General features: G+C 44.5%; 1 protein-coding gene across 1 annotated transcript in view; it reads left to right on the forward strand.

Annotated features, from left to right (window-relative positions):
* The window catches only part of TG (thyroglobulin), a 673,226-nt gene that overhangs the window by 352,175 nt on the left and 297,634 nt on the right, over positions 1-23,417 (forward strand). Inside the window, exons 36-37 of the mRNA XM_069220782.1 lie at positions 20,806-20,940; positions 21,337-21,501. Coding sequence (XP_069076883.1) covers positions 20,806-20,940; positions 21,337-21,501 — 300 coding nt within the window. The remainder of the gene's footprint in view (positions 1-20,805; positions 20,941-21,336; positions 21,502-23,417) is intronic.

A 23,417-nucleotide genomic window follows, 5' to 3' on the forward strand; every position in this document is an offset into this window, starting at 1 on the left:
GGGGAACCCTTGGACTCTGTGCATGCTATTTCTTAGAGCCAACTTCCTACAGTAAGGAACCATCACCTCATGGCCGATGCCGCCTCACCTCCACTGCCTCCGTAAGGAATATATGCCTCCCCTCCCCTGTGTAGCAGTAAGGAACCAACACCTCACCTCCTTGGCAGCAGTATAGAACCAACGCCACACCGGCTCCAGCGACGCCTCTCCTCCCCGACTCTGTGCCACATCTTTGTCTCTGCCTCATTTCCAAGTGGTCTGTGCGACTCCATGACCGGTGCTGCATCTCCTGGTGAGTGGCGTTGGACTGTTGGGAACGACTCCGTCACGACGCCGTGATAGTACCAGTTGTAGCTATTGAGCTTCTAAGCACTTCATTCGGATTTCATCTTTAAATATTCATTTCTTTGCTTGTGTAGGTTTGATTTTTGTCATTTTGGTCTTGTTTTAGTTAGATAAATATTGGCTATTTTTCTAAACTGGTGTGGTGTCCATTTGTAGTGTTTTCACTGTGTTACTGTGTATGGGTACAAATGCTTGACACATTGCCTCTGAGATAAGCCTGACTGCTCGTGCCAAGCTAATAAGGGAGTGAGCAGGGGTTATCTTAGGAGTGTGACTCCCCTACTACGACTAGAGTGACGGTCCCTACTTTGACAAGGTGTAAACTGGCTGCCAACTAGAGACCCCATTTCTAACACTGAGTATTATACATGACTTTAAACGTTCATGTTAATCAGAAAATTCACCAGAGATATGTTAATAATCTGCATATGTATTCATGTAAAGGTTGTACTAACATTATGAGCCTAATGTAGACCCTGGCTGGTAGCCTGCCATCCATCAGGGTGGCAGAGATCATCTCCGTCATCACCCTGCCAGACTGCCACCTGCCAAATTAAGAGCAGCTCCTGTGAAGGGATTGAAAGTTTGGTGCACGACCATCCTCTTTTAGGCAGCTGTGCATCAACCATTTTTTGTTTTTGAGGAATAAACTCCCAAAGCATGAGTTTGAAAAAAATATCTAATGGTCCCCAGCCCATGGCAGTTTTCTCCCAGTGTGTGGGAGTCACTATGTTTTTTAGTGTTTGTGACCACCAGGTTTTACCTTGGAGTGATGGGTGGGAAAAAAGTACAATAGATCGTCAGCTCTAAATAAGGCGGGCGGTCTGTTGCACATAACCCAACAGTCCTTACGCTATCGGACTCAGTGGGACACTACAGGTGGTAAACTCATGGTCTGCCAGACATAGAACAATGTGGGCAGACAAAGTACCCTGTTCACCAAACTCTAAATCAAGCCCTAAGTTTCTATGCTGTTCTGTGGTAAGACATGCTGGCAAGGTTTAGTGTGGAGGCAGATAAAGGAGTAATAAAATTTTTATTCCATGTGAAGGTTATACTATAAGATTGTGTGCTTCTACTGGTACGGGGTGTCCCCATATTTTCAAATCTGGTTTCAGGCTAAATTGTTGTTTGCTAGGTTTTAAAATTATTTACAAAGTGAAAAAAACATACTTTATTTAACTGTAAAGGCTGCAGCAAATTCCGCACCACCAATTACGCGTGGGACAATAATTATAAGTACAAATATTTATTTCTCGACTCAGTAGTATTACAGTGTGCTTTCAAGGACAATGGTGGTGTATGCATAAAAAGGCAACATGCATATTTGAAGCTATTATGTAGTAATGCATGAATGTATGTATATGGTATTTCTATAGTGCAAACCTAGCCTAGCCTAGGCAGCGGAGCGTTGTACATGGCCAAGTACAAGCATAAAGACAGGAACATTGGTGCTTAGTATGTATTATCATATAATCCTGTCATTCACACTTCACCAGGCTAACTGTTTCAAAGAAAATGATATTGTGTTTCTTTTTAGCTTAGAAATGTTTATTGATATTTAATTTTGTTGGTTAGTTCCAGCTGAGATGTTTAGTTCAGTTAGAGAACCTCCCTTGTTTTTTCTAACAGATACACGGACTATTTAGACTAAAAATACATAGTATACAAAGGATCCAGTGGAGCAGATCTCTGTGTTTGCAAACACAAGCCTAGCATTCCCTGCATGCTGCAGTGGGCCATTCCAAGGATGACGTAACCATTAATTCAAAGGGGGTGTACACTTAAACAAGAAAATGGGAAGTTGGTTGCATTCCATTTAACCACCACAAGAAAAGTTTCCCAATTTACCTCTGCTTTTTGTGCTGCTGTAGTTTTAAATACGTAAGCATGTACCAGGTTTCAAAAATCTCATAACAGCAACATAACCACGTAGAACTATTTGTAACTGGTATTTCCACGAGGACGTGGTTACATTTTCCAATAATGATTCTTAAAAGTTGTATTAAAGATGGCAGTCACCTGGAAGCGTTTAAAACATTGTGACGTGGATTATAAACACATCACACTTCAGAGTTTATGGAGCTACTGTTTGGTTGTGGTTTCAGACATGGATCATTACACTAATACTAGGTCACATTCCAAATAAGGATTAAACTGAATTCCACACGGCTCTCCGCAGCTGGGACACTGATTGCAAAAAGGGATATTTTGCACATAGTGCATGTATTCCTGTGAGGTCTGTCACTATTAAGTAAAATTAAGATAAATAGGAAAGGCTGTCACACGTCCATCCTTAAATCCTCTGCACCTTATAAAATAATCAAAATACCAGATTGACTGTGGTTTGCGATATAAAATGTGTGTGCCACACCCCTCCTCCGTGCTGCATCCAATGACAAGATGCTACCACCTCTCTGGTCACTCCTGCGTGACAGCAAACCACTTTCAACATAGGATGACGATAAACTAAAACCTTTTGCCACCATTGTGAACTGAACCACGTTGTAGCATGTTGCTCATCCCAAAATGCACCTTAGTGCCCTGTGTATGGACAGGGCTGCACTGACCCTGTGTCACCCCCAGTAGGCTGAGGACCAGGGGGCAGATGGACAGAAGCATCATCACCTATCCAGCATGAAATCCAGCATTGAGGAAGGAAATGCACACAGTGATCTTGTTGATAGGTCGTCAGATCGTATTTGGGGACCACAGTGCAGGCAGGGGCTCCTGGGAGACAACTATGATGGTTGGGATCGTTTGCCTTTAGTGTCCAGCGTTTTGTCCTACTTTTGCTTTACAAACTGAGTCAAGTACACCTTTCCGCACGTGACTCTCAGGGTAGCGAGGGAACGGAAACAAGGCTTTCTCAGGGAAGTGGTGTGAGAGGTAGAGAGTCAGAACGGAACAGTCAAACACCAGACATAATAACATACTGTCCGGTAGTTGTCTTAGAAAAAGAGAAGCGCTTAAATAGCTCACCAAAATAAAATACTACTCAGTGACGGGAGTTTAGCTACATGGTTCTACAATGCAACAGCCTCAAACTAATTCATCTAGTTCCCATAACATCCTGGTGGAATGGTGACAGCATCTACCCCTCTGCAGCATTCTACCACAGTGGGTGCAGTTCCCATACTACTGTAGTGACCCAGCAGTAAAGGAAGTCTCCTGGGGAGAATCAGCACAGGTTGGATTTCACTACTTGGCTTGTGTGAGCAATTTCTAAATACTGGGACCTATTAGTCAGTTCTGTTTGTATCTTGCAAAAGAGTTCATATTGGCAATCATTCTCCTTTCAACATACAGTTCTAAACTAAAGCACAGTTTCCCGAAGCTCTTAAATCAGCATTGTGTTTATCTGTGCATGAGCATGTGGCTTAGTTCTGCAGCTGTGGCAATGTGCCCTCAGGGGTCACATGGGGGACATCTTGGCCAATGGGCATAGTGTCGGGATGGGCCTCTTGGATCTCATAGCTAAACCAAGTAGCATGGCAGCTATTTGTCAACAGTTGTCTGTCTTTTTCAGTTGCATCATTCTGGCTGTTGTAGGTTTTCTCCTCTACAGAGATGAGGATGTCCTTGTCCACTGCACATGGCAGGAGTGTAACAGGTTTGTCACCTGCTTGGCATGGCTGGATGGCACACTGGTACTTAAGGAGTTGTTGCTGCCTCACACAGTTTGCCATGTGCACCACACAGGAAGGCTGGGTGATCCACTCAGCTTGGGTTGGCCCTTGTAACACTCCTGAACACAGCTCATCTTCTTCTGGGTGCCGAACACCCCAGGAACACAACTGGGCTTCTCCTGCTGTATAGTCCATCCTCCCACAAGGCCAGACACTATCCTTCCCTTTCTGATCAGGCAGGCTACTAAGTGCTAGGTAGACCCACAACTTCTACAGCGAATTGTGCAATCCTTAGGTGATGTCCCCTCACTCTAGAAGACTGGCTGTCTTGTAAATACCGCCCCTCGATCACAGCAACTCTTTGAGTAATCTGTGGGATAGTTCTAGACAGGGGGTGGGTGATCCACTATCAAGTCCTAGAACTTCTTTGGATAACTTTCCTTTCAAATGTCATTTTTGGCAGACAAAGACTTTGTGCAAAGTGATGTATTTTACAACGGTTAGTGCTAATGCTGGCTCTAAGCATGAGTATCAGAAAAAATTGGCACAATGAAGTGGGAGGCTGTCATCAGCCTTCCTAAAGTAGCAATCAGGGAAAGACAAAAGGGCAAGTCTGCCTAAAAACCTTGTCACTCTTAACAAAAACATCTGTTGACTCACGTTTTCACTACCATCCACCCAAATGGCAGTGTTCAGGAAAGAAAAATCTGCGGTCCCTGGTTAAAAAAAAAACAGTAGGTTACCCTGTCTCCATCCTCCCTCACTTGAACATCTGGGTCTCTTCCTTTCAGCTGCAAGAACGCAAACAAAACCCTTCTGCTGACTGGGGAAGCTGTATCTCTTCCTCGATTTTGTGCCATGTCAAGGGCTATCCAAAATAGTTCCCCCTGGGATCTCTCACTATAACACGGATTCTTGCTACCATCCAGACTGTACACACATAGACTCAACATGCACATGGAATGTCAGCTCAAGAGTTTGGATGTCACATCTGAGTGTAAATTTAAAGGAGTGGGGTCGGTAGGCCTCATTCATTCTGAAACAGAAAAAGGGTCTGCTCAGTTTTATCAATCCAAGTATGGTTATGCTGAGATTACCGCCTCCGCCAACAACTCAGGCCACAGACAGTTGTCCCATGTCAATAAAAAGTGCATGCTTAATGTGGCTCTACAAGTTACAGAAAATGTTCTGGACCTTAGAACCACCATGAACAAACCTAGGCCTTCAGCGAACATGCTGGATTAGCATGTCAGCTGGGCCAACAAGAAGTCAAAATACCAGTTTTACATCCAGTTGGTCACTCAGGGCAAGAGTAGATGCTTGTTTACTATGCAGGGGACATTCCACCTTCACACAGTTAACCCGTCGTGTGCCCGGGACGTTATGGTTACGTTCTCGTTTGCAACACTAGGGTGCCGAGGACGTAACCGTTACGTCCTGCTACGGGCCCTCGGGGGGATCACTAGCCAAGCACCCGCCTCCCCTGAGCAGGGATGGAAGGGGAATCACTTCCCTTCCACCCCAACCCCCGACTCTCCCCAGTGACGTCTGACTGATGTCAGCGATTGTGCGCTGACCTCATCAGTAGTTGCCCCCACCGCGCTTAAAGCTCGCTTCCAGTGCGGATCGGAAGAGAAATGCAAAAGCAAAAGCATTTCTCTTCTGATCACGTGGAGGGGACGAGAGAGGCATTAAAGGAAAGGAAAGGTCTTTCCTTTCCTTTGATGTCTCTCTCAGCATCTCTGCTGCCCGATCGCTTCACAGAAATGCCCACTAGACACCAGGGATTTTATTTTTTTATATTTACAATAAAGGGGAACGAACCCTCGGGCAAGGGTTGTTATTAGGCCGATCAGCCCCTAGGGGGGGAAGAAACCTCTAGACTCCAGGAATATTTTTTTTTTGTTAACTTTTTTTTTTCACACATGGGGAGCAACCCCTTAGGCAAGGGCAGCTCCCCTAGGGGGGTAAAATGTATTTTGGCCATTTATGCCCGCTTTGGGGGCAGATCAGCCTATTTTTTTAGGCCAATCTGCCCCAAAGGGGCCAGAGACCACTAGACACCAGGGATATTTTTTTGTCAAGTTCACACAAGGGGAGCGACCACTTAGGAAAGGGTCGCTGCCCTGGCGGGGTCAAATTTGTTTTAGGCCATTTCTACCCCCCTTGGGGGCAGATCGTTCTATTGTAATTAGGCTGATCCGCCCCCGGGGGGGGGGGGCAGAAACCTCTAGGCACTAGGGATCATTTTTTTTCTTTTTGTTTTATTTTTTTAGACGAGAGGAGCGACCCCTTAGGCAAGGGTTGCTCCCCTGGGAGGAAAAATCTTTTTAGGGCATTTCTGCCCCCAAGGGGGGCAAAAACCACTAGACACCAGGGATTTTTATTTTTTTGCGTCAATTTCACGCCAGGGGAGCGACCCCTTAGGCAAGGGTCTCTCCCCTGGGGGAGAGGCAAATGTAATTTAGGCCATTTCTGCCCCCCTTGGGGGTACAGTGGCCTATTTCCATTAGACCGATCAACCCCAAGGGGGGCAGAAACCACTTAGGCACCAGAAATTGGTGTGTGTGTATGTGTGTGTTTTGTTTGGGGGCACAATATTGTTGGCAATATCTACCCCCCTTGGGGGAACATTGGCCTATTTTTGGAAGGCCCATCTGCCCCCAAGGTGGGCAGAAAGCCCACCAGAGACCAGGGAAGATTTTTTTTTCAAAAAAGAGGGTGGGGTATGACCATACGCCCACCACAAATAAATGGGGCTAAAGTTGTTCTGCCCACTGGTAGGCAGATGAGGCCATTATCCCAAATCCACTCCCCAGGAGGGCAGAAAGCCTACTCGATGCCAGGGAATTAAAAAAAAATAGTGGGGTGGCAGCTACCAACCACTATGGGCCCGGTTATGCCCCCACCCCAACTGAAGGGGGTAACAGTATTTCAGCTCTCCCTCGCACACTAAAACATCTTATCCCATGGCAAGCAAGAGGACATTTGATTATTTTGGGTTTTGGTTTTACATTTGGGCCATTAGAGCTTGTCTAACTCTCAAAATTGTCCCACTTGGAATGGTGAGGGCTGCACTTTTTGGAGTTTGGGACGCTGCCATGTAGAAAAATCTACAAGACCTAGACACACCTGAAAACTAAACATCTGGGGAAGTCCAGGGTGGTGTGCTTCCCCACACCATTTTCTTACCCAATATGCCCTGAAAACCTCCAACTTTGCTGGAAATCACACATTTTTCCACACCTTTTTGTGATCGAACCTTCGGGAATCTGCAGAAATCCACAAAATTTCTACCACCCAACATTGTTGCATCTATACCGATAAAAATGTTGCCCCACTTGTCAGCCTAAATTGTTTTTCTGAGGGGAATGTTTGGTGGTAGGAAACGTGTCCCGGTGCAGTGATCCGGTTTAGTGAACCCACACAGAAGTGCAGGATTTTTTTTATTTTTTAGCTAAAATTGTGGTTTGATTAGGATTTTGGGTAAGAAAACACTTGAGGATCCACGCAAGTCACAGCTCCCTGGACTCCCTCAGGTGTCTAGTTTTCAGAAATGTTTGGGGTTGGTAGGTTATTCTATATGGCTGCTGAGCACAGGACCAAAAACGCAGGTCCCCCGCAAAAACAGTGTTTTGAGGCATTCGTTTTGCGGGCGCTAGTCCTACCCACACAAGTGAGGTACCATTTTTATTGGGAGACTTGGGGGAACGCTGGGTAGAAGGAAATTTGTGGCTCTTCTTAGATTCCAGAACTTTCTGACACTGAAATGTGAGGAAAAAGTGTTTTTTGGGCCAAATTCTGAGATTTCCAAAGGATTCTGAGTAACAGAACCTGGTGAGACCCCCACAAGTCACCCCATCTTTGATTTCCTTAGGTGTCTAGTTTTAAAAAACTGACAGGTTTGTTAAGTTTCCCTTGGTGCCGGCTGAGCTAGAGGACAAAATCCACAGCTAGGCACTTTGCAAAAAACAGCTCTGTTTCCTTTGGGAAAATGTGATGTGTCCATGTTGTGTTTTGGGGCATTTCCTGTTGCAGGCACTAAGTGGGACACTACAGGTGGTAAACTCATGGTCTGCCAGACACAGAACAATGTGGACAGACAAAGTACCCTGTTCACCAAACTCTAAATCAAGCCCTACGTTTCTATGCTGTTCTGTGGTAAGACATGGTGGCAAGGTTTAGTGTGGAGGCAGATAGAGGAGTAATAGCATTTTCATTCCATGGGAAGGTTATGCTATGAAATTGTGTGCTTCTACTGGTACGGGGTGACCCCATATTTTCAAATCTGGTTTCAGGCTAAAATGTTGTTTGCTAGGTTTTAAAATTATTTACAAAGTGAAAAAAAGCATACTTTATTTAACTGTGAAGGCTGCAGCAAATTCTGCAGCGCCAATTACGTGTGGGACTATAATTATAAGTACGAATATCTATTTCTCCACTCAGTAGTATTACAGTGTGCTTTCAAGGACAATGGTGGTGTATGCATAAAAAGGCAACATGCATATTTGAAGCTTTTATGTAGTAATGCATGAATGTATGTATATGGTATTTCTATAGTGCAAACCTAGCCTAGCCTAGGCAGCGGAGCGTTGTACATGGCCAAGTACAAGCATAAAGACAGGAACATTGGTGCTTAGTATGTATTATCATATAATCCTGTCATTCACACTTCACCAGGCTAACTGTTTCAAAGAAAATGATATTGTGTTTCTTTTTAGCTTAGAAATGTTTATTGATATTTAAGTTTGTTGGTTAGTTCCGGCTGAGATGTTTAGTTCAGTTAGAGAACCTCCCTTGTTTTTTCTAACAGATACACGGACTATTTAGACTAAAAATACATAGTATACAAAGGATCCAGTGGAGCAGATCTCTGTGTTTGCAAACACAAGCCTAGCATTCCCTGCATGCTGCAGTGGGCCATTCCAAGGATGACGTAACCATTGATTCAAAGGGGGTGTACACTTAAACAAGAAAATGGGAAGTTGGTTGCATTCCATTTAACCACCACAAGAAAAGTTTCCCAATTTACCTCTGCTTTTTGTGCTACTGTAGTTTTAAATACGTAAGCATGTACCAGGTTTCAAAAATCTCATAACAGCAACATAACCACGTAGAACTATTTGTAACTGGTATTTCCACGAGGACGTGGTTACATTTTCCAATAATGATTCTTAAAAGTTGTATTAAAGATGGCAGTCACCTGGAAGCGTTTAAAACATTGTGACGTGGATTATAAACACATCACACTTCAGAGTTTATGGAGCTACTGTTTGGTTGTGGTTTCAGACATGGATCATTACACTAATACTAGGTCACATTCCAAATAAGGATTAAACTGAATTCCACACGGCTCTCCGCAGCTGGGACACTGATTGCAAAAAGGGATATTTTGCACATAGTGCATGTATTCCTGTGAGGTCTGTCACTATTAAGTAAAATTAAGATAAATAGGAAAGGCTGTCACACGTCCATCCTTAAATCCTCTGCACCTTATAAAATAATCAAAATACCAGATTGACTGTGGTTTGCGATATAAAATGTGTGTGCCACACCCCTCCTCCGTGCTGCATCCAATGACAAGATGCTACCACCTCTCTGGTCACTCCTGCGTGACAGCAAACCACTTTCAACATAGGATGACGATAAACTAAAACCTTTTGCCACCATTGTGAACTGAACCACGTTGTAGCATGTTGCTCATCCCAAAATGCACCTTAGTGCCCTGTGTATGGACAGGGCTGCACTGACCCTGTGTCACCCCCAGTAGGCTGAGGACCAGGGGGCAGATGGACAGAAGCATCATCACCTATCCAGCCTGAAATCCAGCATTGAGGAAGGAAATGCACACAGTGATCTTGTTGATAGGTCGTCAGATCGTATTTGGGGACCACAGCGCAGGCAGGGGCTCCTGGGAGACAACTATGATGGTTGGGATCGTTTGCCTTTAGTGTCCAGCGTTTTGTCCTACTTTTGCTTTACAAACTGAGTCAAGTACACCTTTCCGCACGTGACTCTCAGGGTAGCGAGGGAACGGAAACAAGGCTTACTCAGGGAAGTGGTGTGAGAGGTAGAGAGTCAGAACGGAACAGTCAAACACCAGACATAATAACATACTGTCCGGTAGTTGTCTTAGAAAAAGAGAAGCGCTTAAATAGCTCACCAATAAAAATACTACTCAGTGACGGGAGTTCAGCTACATGGTTCTGCAATGCTACAGCCTCAAACTAATTCATCTAGGGCCAGAGGTATCATCACGGCCCTTTGCGAGTCAGAAATAGCGATCTATAAGAAACCGCTATTTCCAACTCGCAAAGTGCCACTTATCACATTTGCGATTCGGTAATAGCGATTTCTTAAAAATCGCAAATGCTATTACCGAATCGCAAATTGCGATACCGGCCCAATTCGCAGCTATGGGCCTGTTGGCCCATAGCTGCAAATTTTTTGCATTTCCAAAATTGCGATTTCTGAACCAGAAATCGCAATTTTGGAAATGCAAAAGCCCAGGGTGCTGGGGGCCTAAGGCCCCCTCTGCTGCAGCCCAAAAATGTTTTGGGGGACATGTAGGGTGCACACATGCCAAAAGGGCATGTGTGCTTTACATGTTCAATTTAAAAATGCATTTTAAATGCATTTTTAAATTTTGCACCAGGTTACCACCTGGTTTCTTTTCATGGTATTTTGCATGTACAAAATGCCATTCTGTGAAAAATCACAATTTGTAATTTTTTGCAGCATCGCCTTGCGATGTGGATTTTGCGAATCACAAATTGCGACTCGCAAAACCAGTTTGCAACGCAAGAAATCGCAATTTTTGCGATTTCTTATTTGTGGTCTGCGAATGCCTTTCATGCATCGCAGACCACTTTTTTGCACTCGCAAACGGCCGAATTTGGCGATTCGCACCATTTGCGAGTGCAAACATTTTTCAAACATAGTTCCCATAACATCCTAGTTTAATGGTGACAATTTCTATCCTTCTGCAGCATTCTACCACAGTGGGTGCAGTTCCCATACTACTGTAGTGACCCAGCAGTAAAGGAAGTCTCCATGGGGGAGAATCAGCACAGGTTTAATTTCACTACTTGGCTTGTGTGAGCAATTTCTAAATACTGGGACATATTAGTCAGTTCCGTTTGTATCTTGCAAAAGAGTTCATATTGGCAATCATTCTCCTTTCAACATACAGTTCTAAACTAATGCACAGTTTCCCGAAGCTCTTAAATCAGCATTGTGTTTATCTGTGCATGAGCATGTGGCTTAGTTCGGCGGCTGGACCAATGTGCTCCACTGGAGTCACATGGGGGACATCTTGGCCAATGGGCATAGTGTCGGGATGGGCCTCCTGGATCTCATAGCTAAACCAAGTAGCATGGCAGCTATTTGTCAACAGTTGTCTGTCTTTTTCAGTTGCATCATTCTGGCTGTTGTAGGTTTTCTCCCCTACAGAGATGAGGATGTCCTTGTCCACTGCACATGGCAGCAGTGTAACAGGTTTGTCACCTGCTTGGCACCGCTGGATGGCACACTGGTACTTAAGGAGTTGTTGTTGCCTCACACAGTTTGCCATGTGCACCACACAGGAAGGCTGGGTGATCCACTCAGCTTGGGTTGGCCCTTGTAACACTCCTGAACACAGCTCATCTTCCTCTGGGTGCTGCACACCCCAGGAACACAACTGGGCTTCTCCTGCTGTATAGTCCATCCTCCCACAAGGCCAGACACTATCCTTCCCTTTCTGATCAGGCAGGCTACTAAGTGCTAGGTAGACCCACAACTTCTACAGCGAATTGTGCAGACCTTGGGTGATGTCCCCTCACTCTAAAAGACTGTCTGTCTTGCAAATACCAGCCCTTGATCACAGTAACTCTTTGAGTAATCTGTGGGATAGTTCTAGACAGGGGGTGAGTGATCCACTATCAAGTCATAGAACTTCTTTGGAGAACCTTCCTTTCAAATGTCATTTTTGGCAGACAAAGCCTTTGTGCAAGGTCATGGATTTTACAACAGTTAGTGCTAATGCTGGCTCTAAGCATGAGTATCAGAAAAAATTGGCACAATGAAGTGGGAGGCTGTCATCAGCTTTCCTAAAGTAGCAATCAGGGAAAGACAAAAGGGCAAGTCTGCCTAAAAACCTTGTCACTCTTAACAAAAAAATCTGTTGACTCACCTTTTCACTACCCTCCACCCAAATGGCAGTGTTCAGGAAGGGAAAATCAGCGGTTCCTGGTTAAAAAAAAACCCTATAGGTTACTGTGTCTCCATCCTCCCTCACGTGAACATCTGGGTCTCTTCCCTTCAGCTGCAAGAACACAAACAAAACCCTTCTGCTGACTGGGGAAGCTGTATCTCTTCCTCCACTCAGGGCAAGAGTAGATGCTTGTTTACTATGCAGGGGACATTCCGCCTTCACACAGTTAACCCCTTGTGTGCCCGGGGACGTAATGGTTATGTCCTTGTTTGCAACACCATTGTTCTGTCCTCCTATGCATTTCCACCCCAGGATTGCAGGGTAACATTGGCTTTGTGAAGCAGAGGGGGACAGTTGTGTGTGTGTCCTCCTGGAGAGGACAGGGTACTTTCACATCCTGGGGTGTGTAGCATACTCATGTATGCAATAGGGTCTCCAAGGACTCCTACTTTTTCCCCAGGTATATGGCTCAGAATTAGAATAGCAAATGGCTTGTCTAATTCTATATGCTGTTTCTTCTTCCTTCACAGCGCTTTGTGTGCTGTTAGGGGGTAGGCTTTGTTTGCATGGGAATTTCCCCATACAGATAAGGCTCACTCCATCATTGAGACTGTCCAACTGTTGGAGTTTTAATACTGGCAGGCTGCTCTGCCATCTAACCCCGACCTTTACTAACTAGGTGCCTGATTATGAGTCAGGTGGACAGGAATCCCCAGGTGCGGTAGCGCTTCACCCAATCACAAGAGCTTCAGTGTTCTGGCACCCAGATTAATGGGTGCGGGAGAACCGGACCGGAATTTGCTGGGAAAAAACCCTAGCTGGTAAAATCATGTGCAGATTGGGTAGGGGCTTGTCCCCATCCTATTGGATGAGTGAGAGTATTCAATGCCTCACCCAGTTGGACCACAGCCTGCCTTGTGACACCCTGCACACCAATCCTTCCTGCAGTGCCCTCCACTCCCATCTACCACCTGCTTAAAGGAGGTGGTAAAAAGGAGGGGAATTTTCCCCAGAATGGGAAATCAATATGCAGAAAGGGACCCAATGAATTTAAGTCTGAATGTTATTCCCAATTCTGGGGAAAAAATTTGGAATTGCATTGCAGAGGTTCAAAATCTCACTGGTATTGGTGCCACCGGATCCTGTAATCTTGGCACCAATATAGTGCACAGCTCATAATCAAGGCCTGGATGGCAGCTTTTGCCCGGTTATAGTCTGCAACGCTTTTTGGGTGCAGTGCTTGAAGTGGGCCAGGGCCTGCCAGGTTTGAGCCCCAGCGAAGTGAAAAAAGCTGACCATTGGAAGAAAGCCACACTGAGCTGCCTATTCCTTTCCTTTGGCAGCTTGAAGAAAAAACTTACCTTTCTGCCTACCAAACAGCAGCGGTTAAACAAAATGTCATTGGAAGTTCCCTTATTAAAGGAAGGCAGGGGATGTGAAATGACAACTTGGTGACTTTGGGCTACCAGCTCGATGTACATGTTTTGGAAGAGTGGGTATAGGGTTATCCCTCTTTGTCCCTCAGATACCCCCTACCGACTATCCTGGTCCACTACAGCTGCCCAAGGTGTGCCCTTCCTGCCATCCATTGCTGGGTCCATTTGCAGAGCATCCCACTTTTCACTCCTGCTCAGTGTTTCTCCTGCTTCTCTTAGCCCACTGTGATGAGAGGCTGCTGTCAGTGGGCTCCTCTGAGTTGTGTTTCGGTCCATGATTCTTCAACACCTGAAGTAAGGAGGACGATGCCAGAGTTTTGAGCATCTGTCTGGTTGCTATGGTGGATAGGCTGTGTAGCTTGATTCAGTATATAGGCTAGAATAGGCATGAACAGAGAGACTGGAGCATTCAGCAATCGTGAGTTTGAGTGCCATTGGTGCCTAAATCCTTAAATGTTCTTAGTACGCTTGGGGTACAGTGACAAACAGATCAGAGCTTTTTAAGTCTGTTTTAATACACTGAGTGCAGGATGTGTTTTATTGTTTAATTAACGTGCCTGAACTCTTTGAGGAAAAGGTATGTGCCTGGGCCCTTGGGAATATGGGCTGGGTGCCTTGATCCTAGGACAGCAGATGTGAGCATAGGCCCAGAATGATAATTGTGTCATGGTGTGTGCTAGGAAATTGATGAAGACGATTGTATAAGTGATGCTATAGGTGAAGACATTGTCCACAATAATCAAGCTTGTGGATAGAACATTGTTCCTCATAGGCACGACTAAATGATAATCCTGTAACGCCAGAGATAAGTAGAATCAGTCATGCAGAAAGGTAAGAGGCAGAAAACCTTTTGAAAGCACACAGACACAAACGTGTCCCTTCTTTGTTTGTGCAAAAAGTGTGGCAGTGTGTCAAGTTACAAGGCTGATGGGTTTATTTGCACAGTGTGGCACATGGGCAGGAAGGTGGAGGTGGCTCCAAAGTGAAAGGAGCCCCACAAGAAACACAGGATAAGGAGCCACATGGGTCATGCAGGAGTAAGGAGACACACCTAACTCACACAACGGGATGCAGGAGCCACAGGCAGGGGGCAGACGGAAGAGGGTGCTAAGCTACAAATGTGGACTGGAAAGTAAAGAGCCTAGGGTGTGGAATCATAAAAGGATTAAATGGCATTGAAATGCGAGTGGCTGAAAGGGTGCACTGTGCCAGGAGAAATATGTTGGCAGTGGTGTGAAAGAACAGAAGGGCATCCCCAAGGAGTCAGATCGGTTTAAATTTAGGGTGGCCAAGGAGGCACTGAGACAGGCCAACACACTGGGTATGCAGGGGCAGGTATTGGATGGGCAGGAACAGTGATGTCATCAGCAGGAAATGCCAGGGGGTACAAGCAGTTATGAATATGGGAGTAAAAGATTACACCTGGGGCTTTTGAAGATCAGGGCGTGTAGAAAGTGCAAGGTTGGCATACCGCACATTGGAGGCACAATGTTCCCAGGTATAGGGCGTGCAGAGATTACAGGGATGGCACACTGAACATAGGGGTACAAGAAGAACACTGTTTATAGCTATGCAGAAACACTTTACTGCTTATGACCCAGTGCTGTGTGTATGGTTACAAATGAGAGCTCAGGGCACAACTGCTTGGGAAGGTAGGTGCCGTTAAGGGTAAGTAACCTTCATTTACTTCCCCACAAAACTGCCTGACAGAAAAAGAAGGTAGGCGATTTTTATCGCTCGCATTTCAACATAGCACGCTATTCTTGGGGGAAAAAACAGGACTATCAGTTTGTTTAATTGTGAGTTGTACGTAGGCCTTGCACGTAGTTTCACCTGCTGTGGTTTTCAAAGGTTTAAATAAAATATGCGATGCCCGACGTCGCATCCACCGTGTGCCTTACCCCTGCAGAAGGCCTTCATGCAGCGACTCCGGCGACAGAAACAGTTCTCCACGTTTTCTGATATACGAGCAGCTTGCCTAAAGGCAGACGGTATGATCTGATAGTTAAATCCTCTAGCCAGCGGTATTTCTTGAAAATATGCACATACTGACAATGAAACCCGACCCGTGACCCCCGCTTGCTTGACGTGGATTCCACGGCTCCATGAAGTGAAGACACCTACTTACATTTCAGACAGATATCCTGATGGTTTTTCCCGCCTTGACAGATTGATATATAACACGCAGACTCTATTAGGCCAAGTTCATTTAGGTAAGTGGTTTCATGTCAACATAAGATCTCCGAAATATATTAGACCCCTTAGAAGGACCCATGAGGAGAAACAATATTGCCATAAAAGAGCTCAGCGGGTTATGACCCTTTGCTGAGGTTAACTCTGAGTCTAATTCAAAACATCAGGAGTTGTGGAGTCGTTTTTTACATTCGTCCCAGCCCTTCCCCGCCAGGACATTAAGGGCCCCATTTCAAGTTTGACGGACGGAAAAGCCTGTCCGTCAAACTCCTGACAGGGTGGCTGTTGGCCGTAGTGGCGACCATCCCGCCAGACCTATTAGGTGTTTCCTGCTAGGTTGATGGGCGGAAACCTCAATTTCCACCCGCCAGCCTAGCGAGAAACAGGCAGCAGCATTGTCTCTGGCTCGTTATTGAGCGAGCGGCAATGCTGTCACCTGCAGGGCTCACCAGTACCTTCGCAATGTTCACTGCACGCAGACAGTGAACATTGTGCTGATGCTGGGCAGGGTACCTCTACACCTGTTCTCCAACAGCCTTTTCATGGTGGTGAAACTGCCATGAAAAGGCTGGTGGGAAACAGGTTGTAATCTGCAGGGCAGCTCTGCATCCAGCGCTGCCCTGATGGATTACAATCTCCACCCGCCGTCAACCCGTCGAGACCACCGATCCCGGCAGAGACAGCGGAATCCTAGTGGTCTGACCGCCCGGGTCTTTATGTGGCAGTCGGACCACCACAGCAGCTGAGGTCCTGACTGCCTCCGCGAGACCACCAGCCTCGTAATGAGACCCTAAATCCGGTTTCTGTAGAGGCCATGTTGACAATAAAGGCAGATATGAGTCTGGAGTCTGTACCCGATTTAGAGCCTGTTATTATAGTTTATAGTGCACAAAATTGCAGCTCAAGAGAATTAAAACAAGCATGGGCATAGCCAATAGGTCTGACCTTTTGCCCTGTGTTAGTGTTAAGCAGTGGTGTAGCGTGGGTTGTCAGCACCCGGGGCAAGGCAAGTAATTTGCGCCCCCTAACCCGTGGATTTTAGCACTCGCGAGTGCGAGCGCGCCCCCCCCAGATGTTGCGCCCGGTGCGGCCGGCCCCCCTGCACCCCCAACGCTATGCCACTGGTGTTAAGACATGCTGCATGTTCTCTAGAGAACAGCAGCTATTTTCTTCTTTTTTTAGGTGTGTTGGCGGGGTCTCTTGCTTTAGGCATAGAATGGCAAACTTCTAATTTGTGCTGCTACTGAAACTGCAGATTAAGCTATAAAATATCATATTCAAGTAGAAAACACCTACACTGTGATGGACGCTGGTAAACAAGAAGACATGAGACACGAAATATAGATAGTGAGGGGTGTCAGTGGTGTTACACATCCATTTAAGTAGCAAGGGAAGGCACCGATATGAAAGCCAAGAGCTGGATACTAAAGACATCGGAGACATCAGATAAAGAACTGCAGGAGAGCAGTAGAGCCTTAAAAAACTGCAGCAGTAAAAACAAGGTAGGTTGCAATTGGTTGAAGGATGTATACCAACTTGCCATATGTGATTACAGGAAACCGCACACTAGAAATGCTAGTTAGTTTCAAGAGGGACAAAATGAAAATAGAACAGAGAGAGAAAGAAGCACAAGTAAGGGAAAGAAAACTGTTAGAGGGAGGAGCATAGATGGAAAGATAGATAGATAGATAGATAACAGGTAGTTAGACAGATAGATAAACAGATAGATAGACACGTAGATGGGCACATAAATACATAGACAGCTAGACAGATAGATAACAGACAGATAGCAGATAGATAACAGACAGATAGATCGATATCAGATAGATAGACAGATAGAAACAGAGAACAGATAGAAAGATAGATAGATAAGACATATAAACAGATAGATAGCAGATAGATAAACAGACAGATAGCTAACAGATAGATAAACCGATAGATAACAGATAAACAGATAGATAAACAGATAAACATGTAGACAACAGATTGATAGACAAACAAATAGTTAGATAACAGATAGATAGATAACAGATAGATAAAAGGGAGAGTCATGATCCACTAATCTTAATTTTAGAAAAAATATGGGAGTGAAACTGCATTTAGCAGTTGTAATTTGTAAAGCCATTTGAAAACCGAAAACCTTGGTTATGCCATGTAGCATATTGTAACATTGGCTAGTGCCTGCACCTTTTAGGTAAGAAACTCTTTTCATGGAAAGTTTTTGAAACTATTTCCCCTTGCACAATGCTTTGTATATATAACTTTATTAGTTACTTATCCGACGAGAAAAGTGATAACTGCAAGGGCGAGCACTTGGCTGCATTAGTTAACATAGCATGACCGTTAAGCCGCCCCACCCAGCAAGATACATCATGACGAAGGTGCAAAAAAGAGCACTGTGTACAGAATTACGGAAATGTATTACGGTTGTCTAGAGCCTCATAGAATGGATAACTCAACCCATCCTCAGAGAAACCCCAAATGTCAAAGTCAGATGATTTCCTCCATTTCAGGAATTGCAGGGCTCTGTGAATCTGCCCCATTGCAAATAATTGCCACACATTCACGCCCCTCCCTCGAGCGTCTGACTGAGTTACCCTTTTCTGCTGGGACTGCACCCAGTTCACAGTGGGCTTCTTGTGTTGCAGAAGGCCACACTTGCTGACAAGCAACACAGTCTTTCCATGGATTCTCAGGCCAGGCCCGCAGACCACCCTTGCACTCACTGCTGCAGAATTCAGCTGCAGCCCAAGCGCACCATCCAACTCCCGGCCAAAAGATAGAAGCAGCAATACATCACCGGGCAGCACCACCTGTCTCACCGTCTCCTTCACTAGCACTGCCATGCCTGTGCTAGAGAGGTCAGGAATAGACAAAGAGAAAGAGCTTCTGCCCACAGTGTACGACCACAGAGGGTAAACACCGTAGAAAGATATCGGTTTCAAATGAAAAGAGATGATCAACATCATAGACACCAATTTGGTACCTACATATGTGGCATAATGGCCAGAGCTGCTGACTTTGGAGCTGGGGAACCAGGTTTGAGTCTTGGCGTTGGCTCAACTTCGTGTGATTCTAGGCAAATTACGTAATCTCCCCGTGTCCACCTCAAAATTAATGTGTACTTGTGAAACATAACTAGGGCTCATGTAAAGCGCTCCAATACCTTCGGGTTGAGTTCGCACTATAAAAAAACTGCAAAAAAAATAAACAAAGAGCTAGAGCCCACATGCAACATGTACAACGTGCCAGCACTGCGCACCATGCTACTACAGGAATTAGCTTTACACACAAGCAAAATGCTAAATTTGTAGGTGAAATGTTTTGTGTCTGAGCTACTGATCGCCTGCATGCATGTTTTTACAAGACTGTGAGGATCCCAAAAAATTGGATTGGCATCTTGTTAGTTGTTTCATTCAATGAATACACACCAAATGTGAGCAGAGAACAAGATTTACATCCTTGTTCACAGCACAGCTTGGAAAAGACTAAAACTCCTCCCAGTGCTCCAGATGAAAGATTAAAGTAGTCTGTGAACAGATCTGAAAATAGTGAGGCAGTGTATTTATATAGTACGTGGTCCGATCTCCGTGGGAGGGCACAAAAAAGAAAAAAGTGGGACAAAGAGGAAGGATAGCCCATTAGCAAGCGGATATTTTCAAAGGACACTGACATAGACAAATAACAGTCACTGGGCGGAGCTGATACTCACAAATCATATACAACAGGTCACTGAGTGACAGTGCAAGCGCTGTCTAGGCTTGACCTAAAAAACAATAACAATTGTATTAAATATACTTCATGAGTAGATGTGCTGATTGCAAACCCCACATTGCGACTCCTTGCGATTATCTCGGCATCAGGGTGGGAAGCATGCATGAGTCCCAGGGATTGCTTCATGCTCCCTCTGATGTCCTTTTGCACAAGTACAATTGTTTGTTTTCATTGTAGCCACTCTCTCCAGCACTACAATCACATCCTTCTGTGAATATGAATGCAGTGGTGGAGATCTGCTCTCTTTTACAGTCCTCCATCCCTGCATCGGTGCATTCTCAGTCATTGGAGAGAATGCACAGAGGGAATCCTGCCTCATTACTATGTACAATGTATTATTCCCAATCCCACCGAATGGGCATTATGCTCTATGCGATATCAGTATATTTGGTCTGTCACAATACAAAAATAGCAATCTGATGGTACAAAATCATTTCCATAATTATCAGTTCCCAAAAATACTGCCTGTCTTAGGAGGGCAAAAGATGCAGACCTCGACATGCTTAAAAAGAGGTTTACAACATTTCTTTTTAATGTACAGTTTAATTTGTTTTGACCATGGAGACGCCTAGGTACATCCACTTTTTCTTCCACTGAATAAATGTGCCAAGTTAGTGATTTTAGAACCGTGAGAAATGAATTATAGTCTCTGCTCAACACTTCATTAAATTGTGTGCTCTCTGGAAATGGTTTAAAGCATTAATAAATACTATATAAAAAAGCATTGGCAAAACCAATAGGTCTGGCTTTACTGTGCCAGTTCGTGTAAGCACAGTCATACACAAATGCTGTTTATCATAATAATTCCTGCTGCATTGGCTTTCCTAGTGCTAGGAAAAAAGTAACAAAAAGGACTACTTTCTGCATAGGATGCATTTTGGATAAACAGTTAAATGTGTGGAACAGTCTGTTGATTAAGTGCACTTTTCAGATGTAAAACAGTCCCACACAAATTTCAACAGCAGCACTTCCTGGAAGGTGGAATGATGCAACAAATAGCCAATACCACTCTGTGAATACTTTAAAGAATAGAATTAGTAGCAGTAGGTCTCCAGACAGTTGTACTTTCCAACCAGGCCTAACAAATGAAGTGTTATGCCATGTCCATGAGTGAGAGAAGTTCAGTTTTTCTGTAAAGCCAGATTTACCATGTTTTCAAATTCAGTTGTAGTATGTTTGTAATTAATGTTGCTGATGTGATAGTGCTGTTCTGAAATTATTTTTTTTCTTATAGTGCCTTTAGATGCCTGGAAGCGCCTAGATTCCTCTTCCACTCTTATTGATGCTTCTCTTCTAAACTTTGACATTGCACACATCAGCCTAGATCATCCCAGTGAATTTGTTGCTGCCAGAAATTACTGTTTATCAGGTGAATATTCAATTTTCACATTTGTTGGTTTTAGTTATTACAAATGCGTTTTATGCGTGAATATGTTTTATGACTGTCATATTGTGCCCCTGAGTTTAAGTTGAATCCCCATGAAAACATTTAGGCCCGTATTTATACTTTTTTTAGCGCCGCATTTGCGCCGCTTTTTGACGCAAAACGGCGCAAACCTACAAAATACAATGGCATTTTGCAAGTTTACGCCGTTTTTGCGTTAAAAAACGACGCAAATGCGGCGCAAAAAAAGTATAAATACGGGCCTTAGTGAAATCTCATTAAATGTGCATCTTGTCCAAAAATAGTTTTCCCCACACTTAGCTTCCCACATTTCTATTACTTTCAATATTACTCTAATTACGTTGTGTTCCTTTTCCTCAGTGTGTTCCCAGAACTACTCCTGTGTTGTAACCACACTTGATGTGCAGCCGTCAGCTGTGAGATGTGTGTTTTACCCGGAGACGCAGACCTGTACCCACAGCCTGGAAGGCCGCCACTGTCAGCTTCTGCTTAAGGAGCCAGCTGCCTATATCTACAGGAGGCAAGGTAAACCCGGCCCCTTACACCCTCGCATCTCCTGCTCTGAGCCCACAGCAGAGCCAAATTAGTCTGAATAGTCAAGTGACCTTGGTCTGGCGAGCAGGTACATTTCTGGATGGAAAAAAGTCATGCACCACGAGGTTCAAAATGGAGTACCAGCCACCATTTTATTGACGTATTTAATCACCCAAGATAATGTGGGCTTATTTTAGAAGTTTCTGTGTAGTGCGACCTCCTCCGTTTGTTGGCACAGTTTGTACCCATAGCTGCCAAGTTTCCTATTTGCATGCTACAAGCTTCACAGTGCAAAGAAAACACCGGGTTTGGACGGCTAGTCACGCACATGGGAAAACTGACAGTGCTGGTGACTGGGTGGCCCAGAAGCCAGGGTACATACATGAAGGTTATGTCGTATAACTGTAAGCCTTAGTCCAACCATGCATGTCCTTACCACTAATTACATGTTCTTTCGGACTGAGAGCATGAGTCTGTCTTGCTGTGGTGTGTATCTAATGCACCTGTTGCGGTTTCATTAGTGATCGGGTATTGTCTTTCATGGCATTTTTGTCGAATACAATTTGCTTGATGATGATAGTGGTTGTTGTCTCTATTACTCTGCATGTGTCCACTGCTTGCCATTATCTGGAGTTATCACCATTGACGTCCCTTTGAGGGGCTAGTACTGTGGCCTACCATCAAAGTGCGGAACTAGCCGAAGATTAAAGTTTCGTATCATGCAAGTGCTTTGTAGTTGGAATGTGTTGTGTATGTCAATGTCTTCAGGTTCCTCTATGGTAATGTTGTGGCCTCTTGAGTGATTTGTCTTCTTTAAATGCTTTATTTCACATATGATTATATTCATAGGCTCTACTCGTTTTATATCTATTTACGGCACACAAAGCCTACATGCTCTCAACTTTACCCTTGCTTATTTCATTACTTCTGTTCTCATGCTGCATTATAAAAGCACTTCTTGAAACAGTTTAAAACACTCTTTGTTGCCACTCATGATCTGTGGTAGTAATAAACTTTCTCCGCCCTTCTACTTTTGATGTTACCGTTTGGCGTCTCCTCTCCTGTGCCATATTGTGCTGCTATACATTGTTATGTTATGTTATTGCGGTACCAACATGCTTTATTTTCTTGGTGACAGGCGCTTTAGACTCATGGGAAGACTGATGTCTGCAAGTGTGAGATTTGCTGATGTAGCATCCCTGTAGGAGAGAGATAGGAAATGGTTACATAAGCAAAAAACCTTCCCAGATCCACGTGTGGGTTGTTTGATGGTTGAGAAGTTTAAGTACTGTGGTGTTTTGCGAAGTTGTCAGGGAAGATCTTTCGGCCGTCCAACAAAAATATCATTGTTAATGGTGTTATTGGTCCTCCGTCTGGGGAATGGGTATGGGTCATGCACCCATTCGACCTAATTCATGTGATTTTCTATTGTCAACACTCTCAAGTGGGTGAATGGTTTTGTGGTACTCCATTGACCACGTGGATGTGTTTAAGAACTTTGTCCTGTAGAGTTTGTATCTCTTTTGATTCTTGTCTGAGGTGTGGTTTCCTGAGCTTATCACTGACAAAGTGGGCATCATGTTTAACGTTCTTTGTCACCCAATTATTGGGACAGATCAGTCCTCTTCTGATCCCAGTTCTCTTCTTTTCTTAACCCTTATATTTTTGTCCCTTGTCTGCTATTTCCTAATCTAGTGTCTCTCTGTGATAGAGATTTTGTGATCCCATCTCTACTGCCTCTGCCGATATTGTCCGGTATTAGTGATACACTCTGTTCAAGAAGACAATAGGGACAGACCTTCTCGGCTAATATCCCTAATACGTAGGTTTTATATGCAGAGGTTCCAGCATCTGCAAGGTGGTTTGTAGCTATTGCCCTACTGTTTGCTAAGAGAAAAGCAGCTATT

Source organism: Pleurodeles waltl, chromosome 2_2 (assembly GCF_031143425.1).
Source record: "Pleurodeles waltl isolate 20211129_DDA chromosome 2_2, aPleWal1.hap1.20221129, whole genome shotgun sequence".
NCBI lineage: Eukaryota > Metazoa > Chordata > Amphibia > Caudata > Salamandridae > Pleurodeles > Pleurodeles waltl.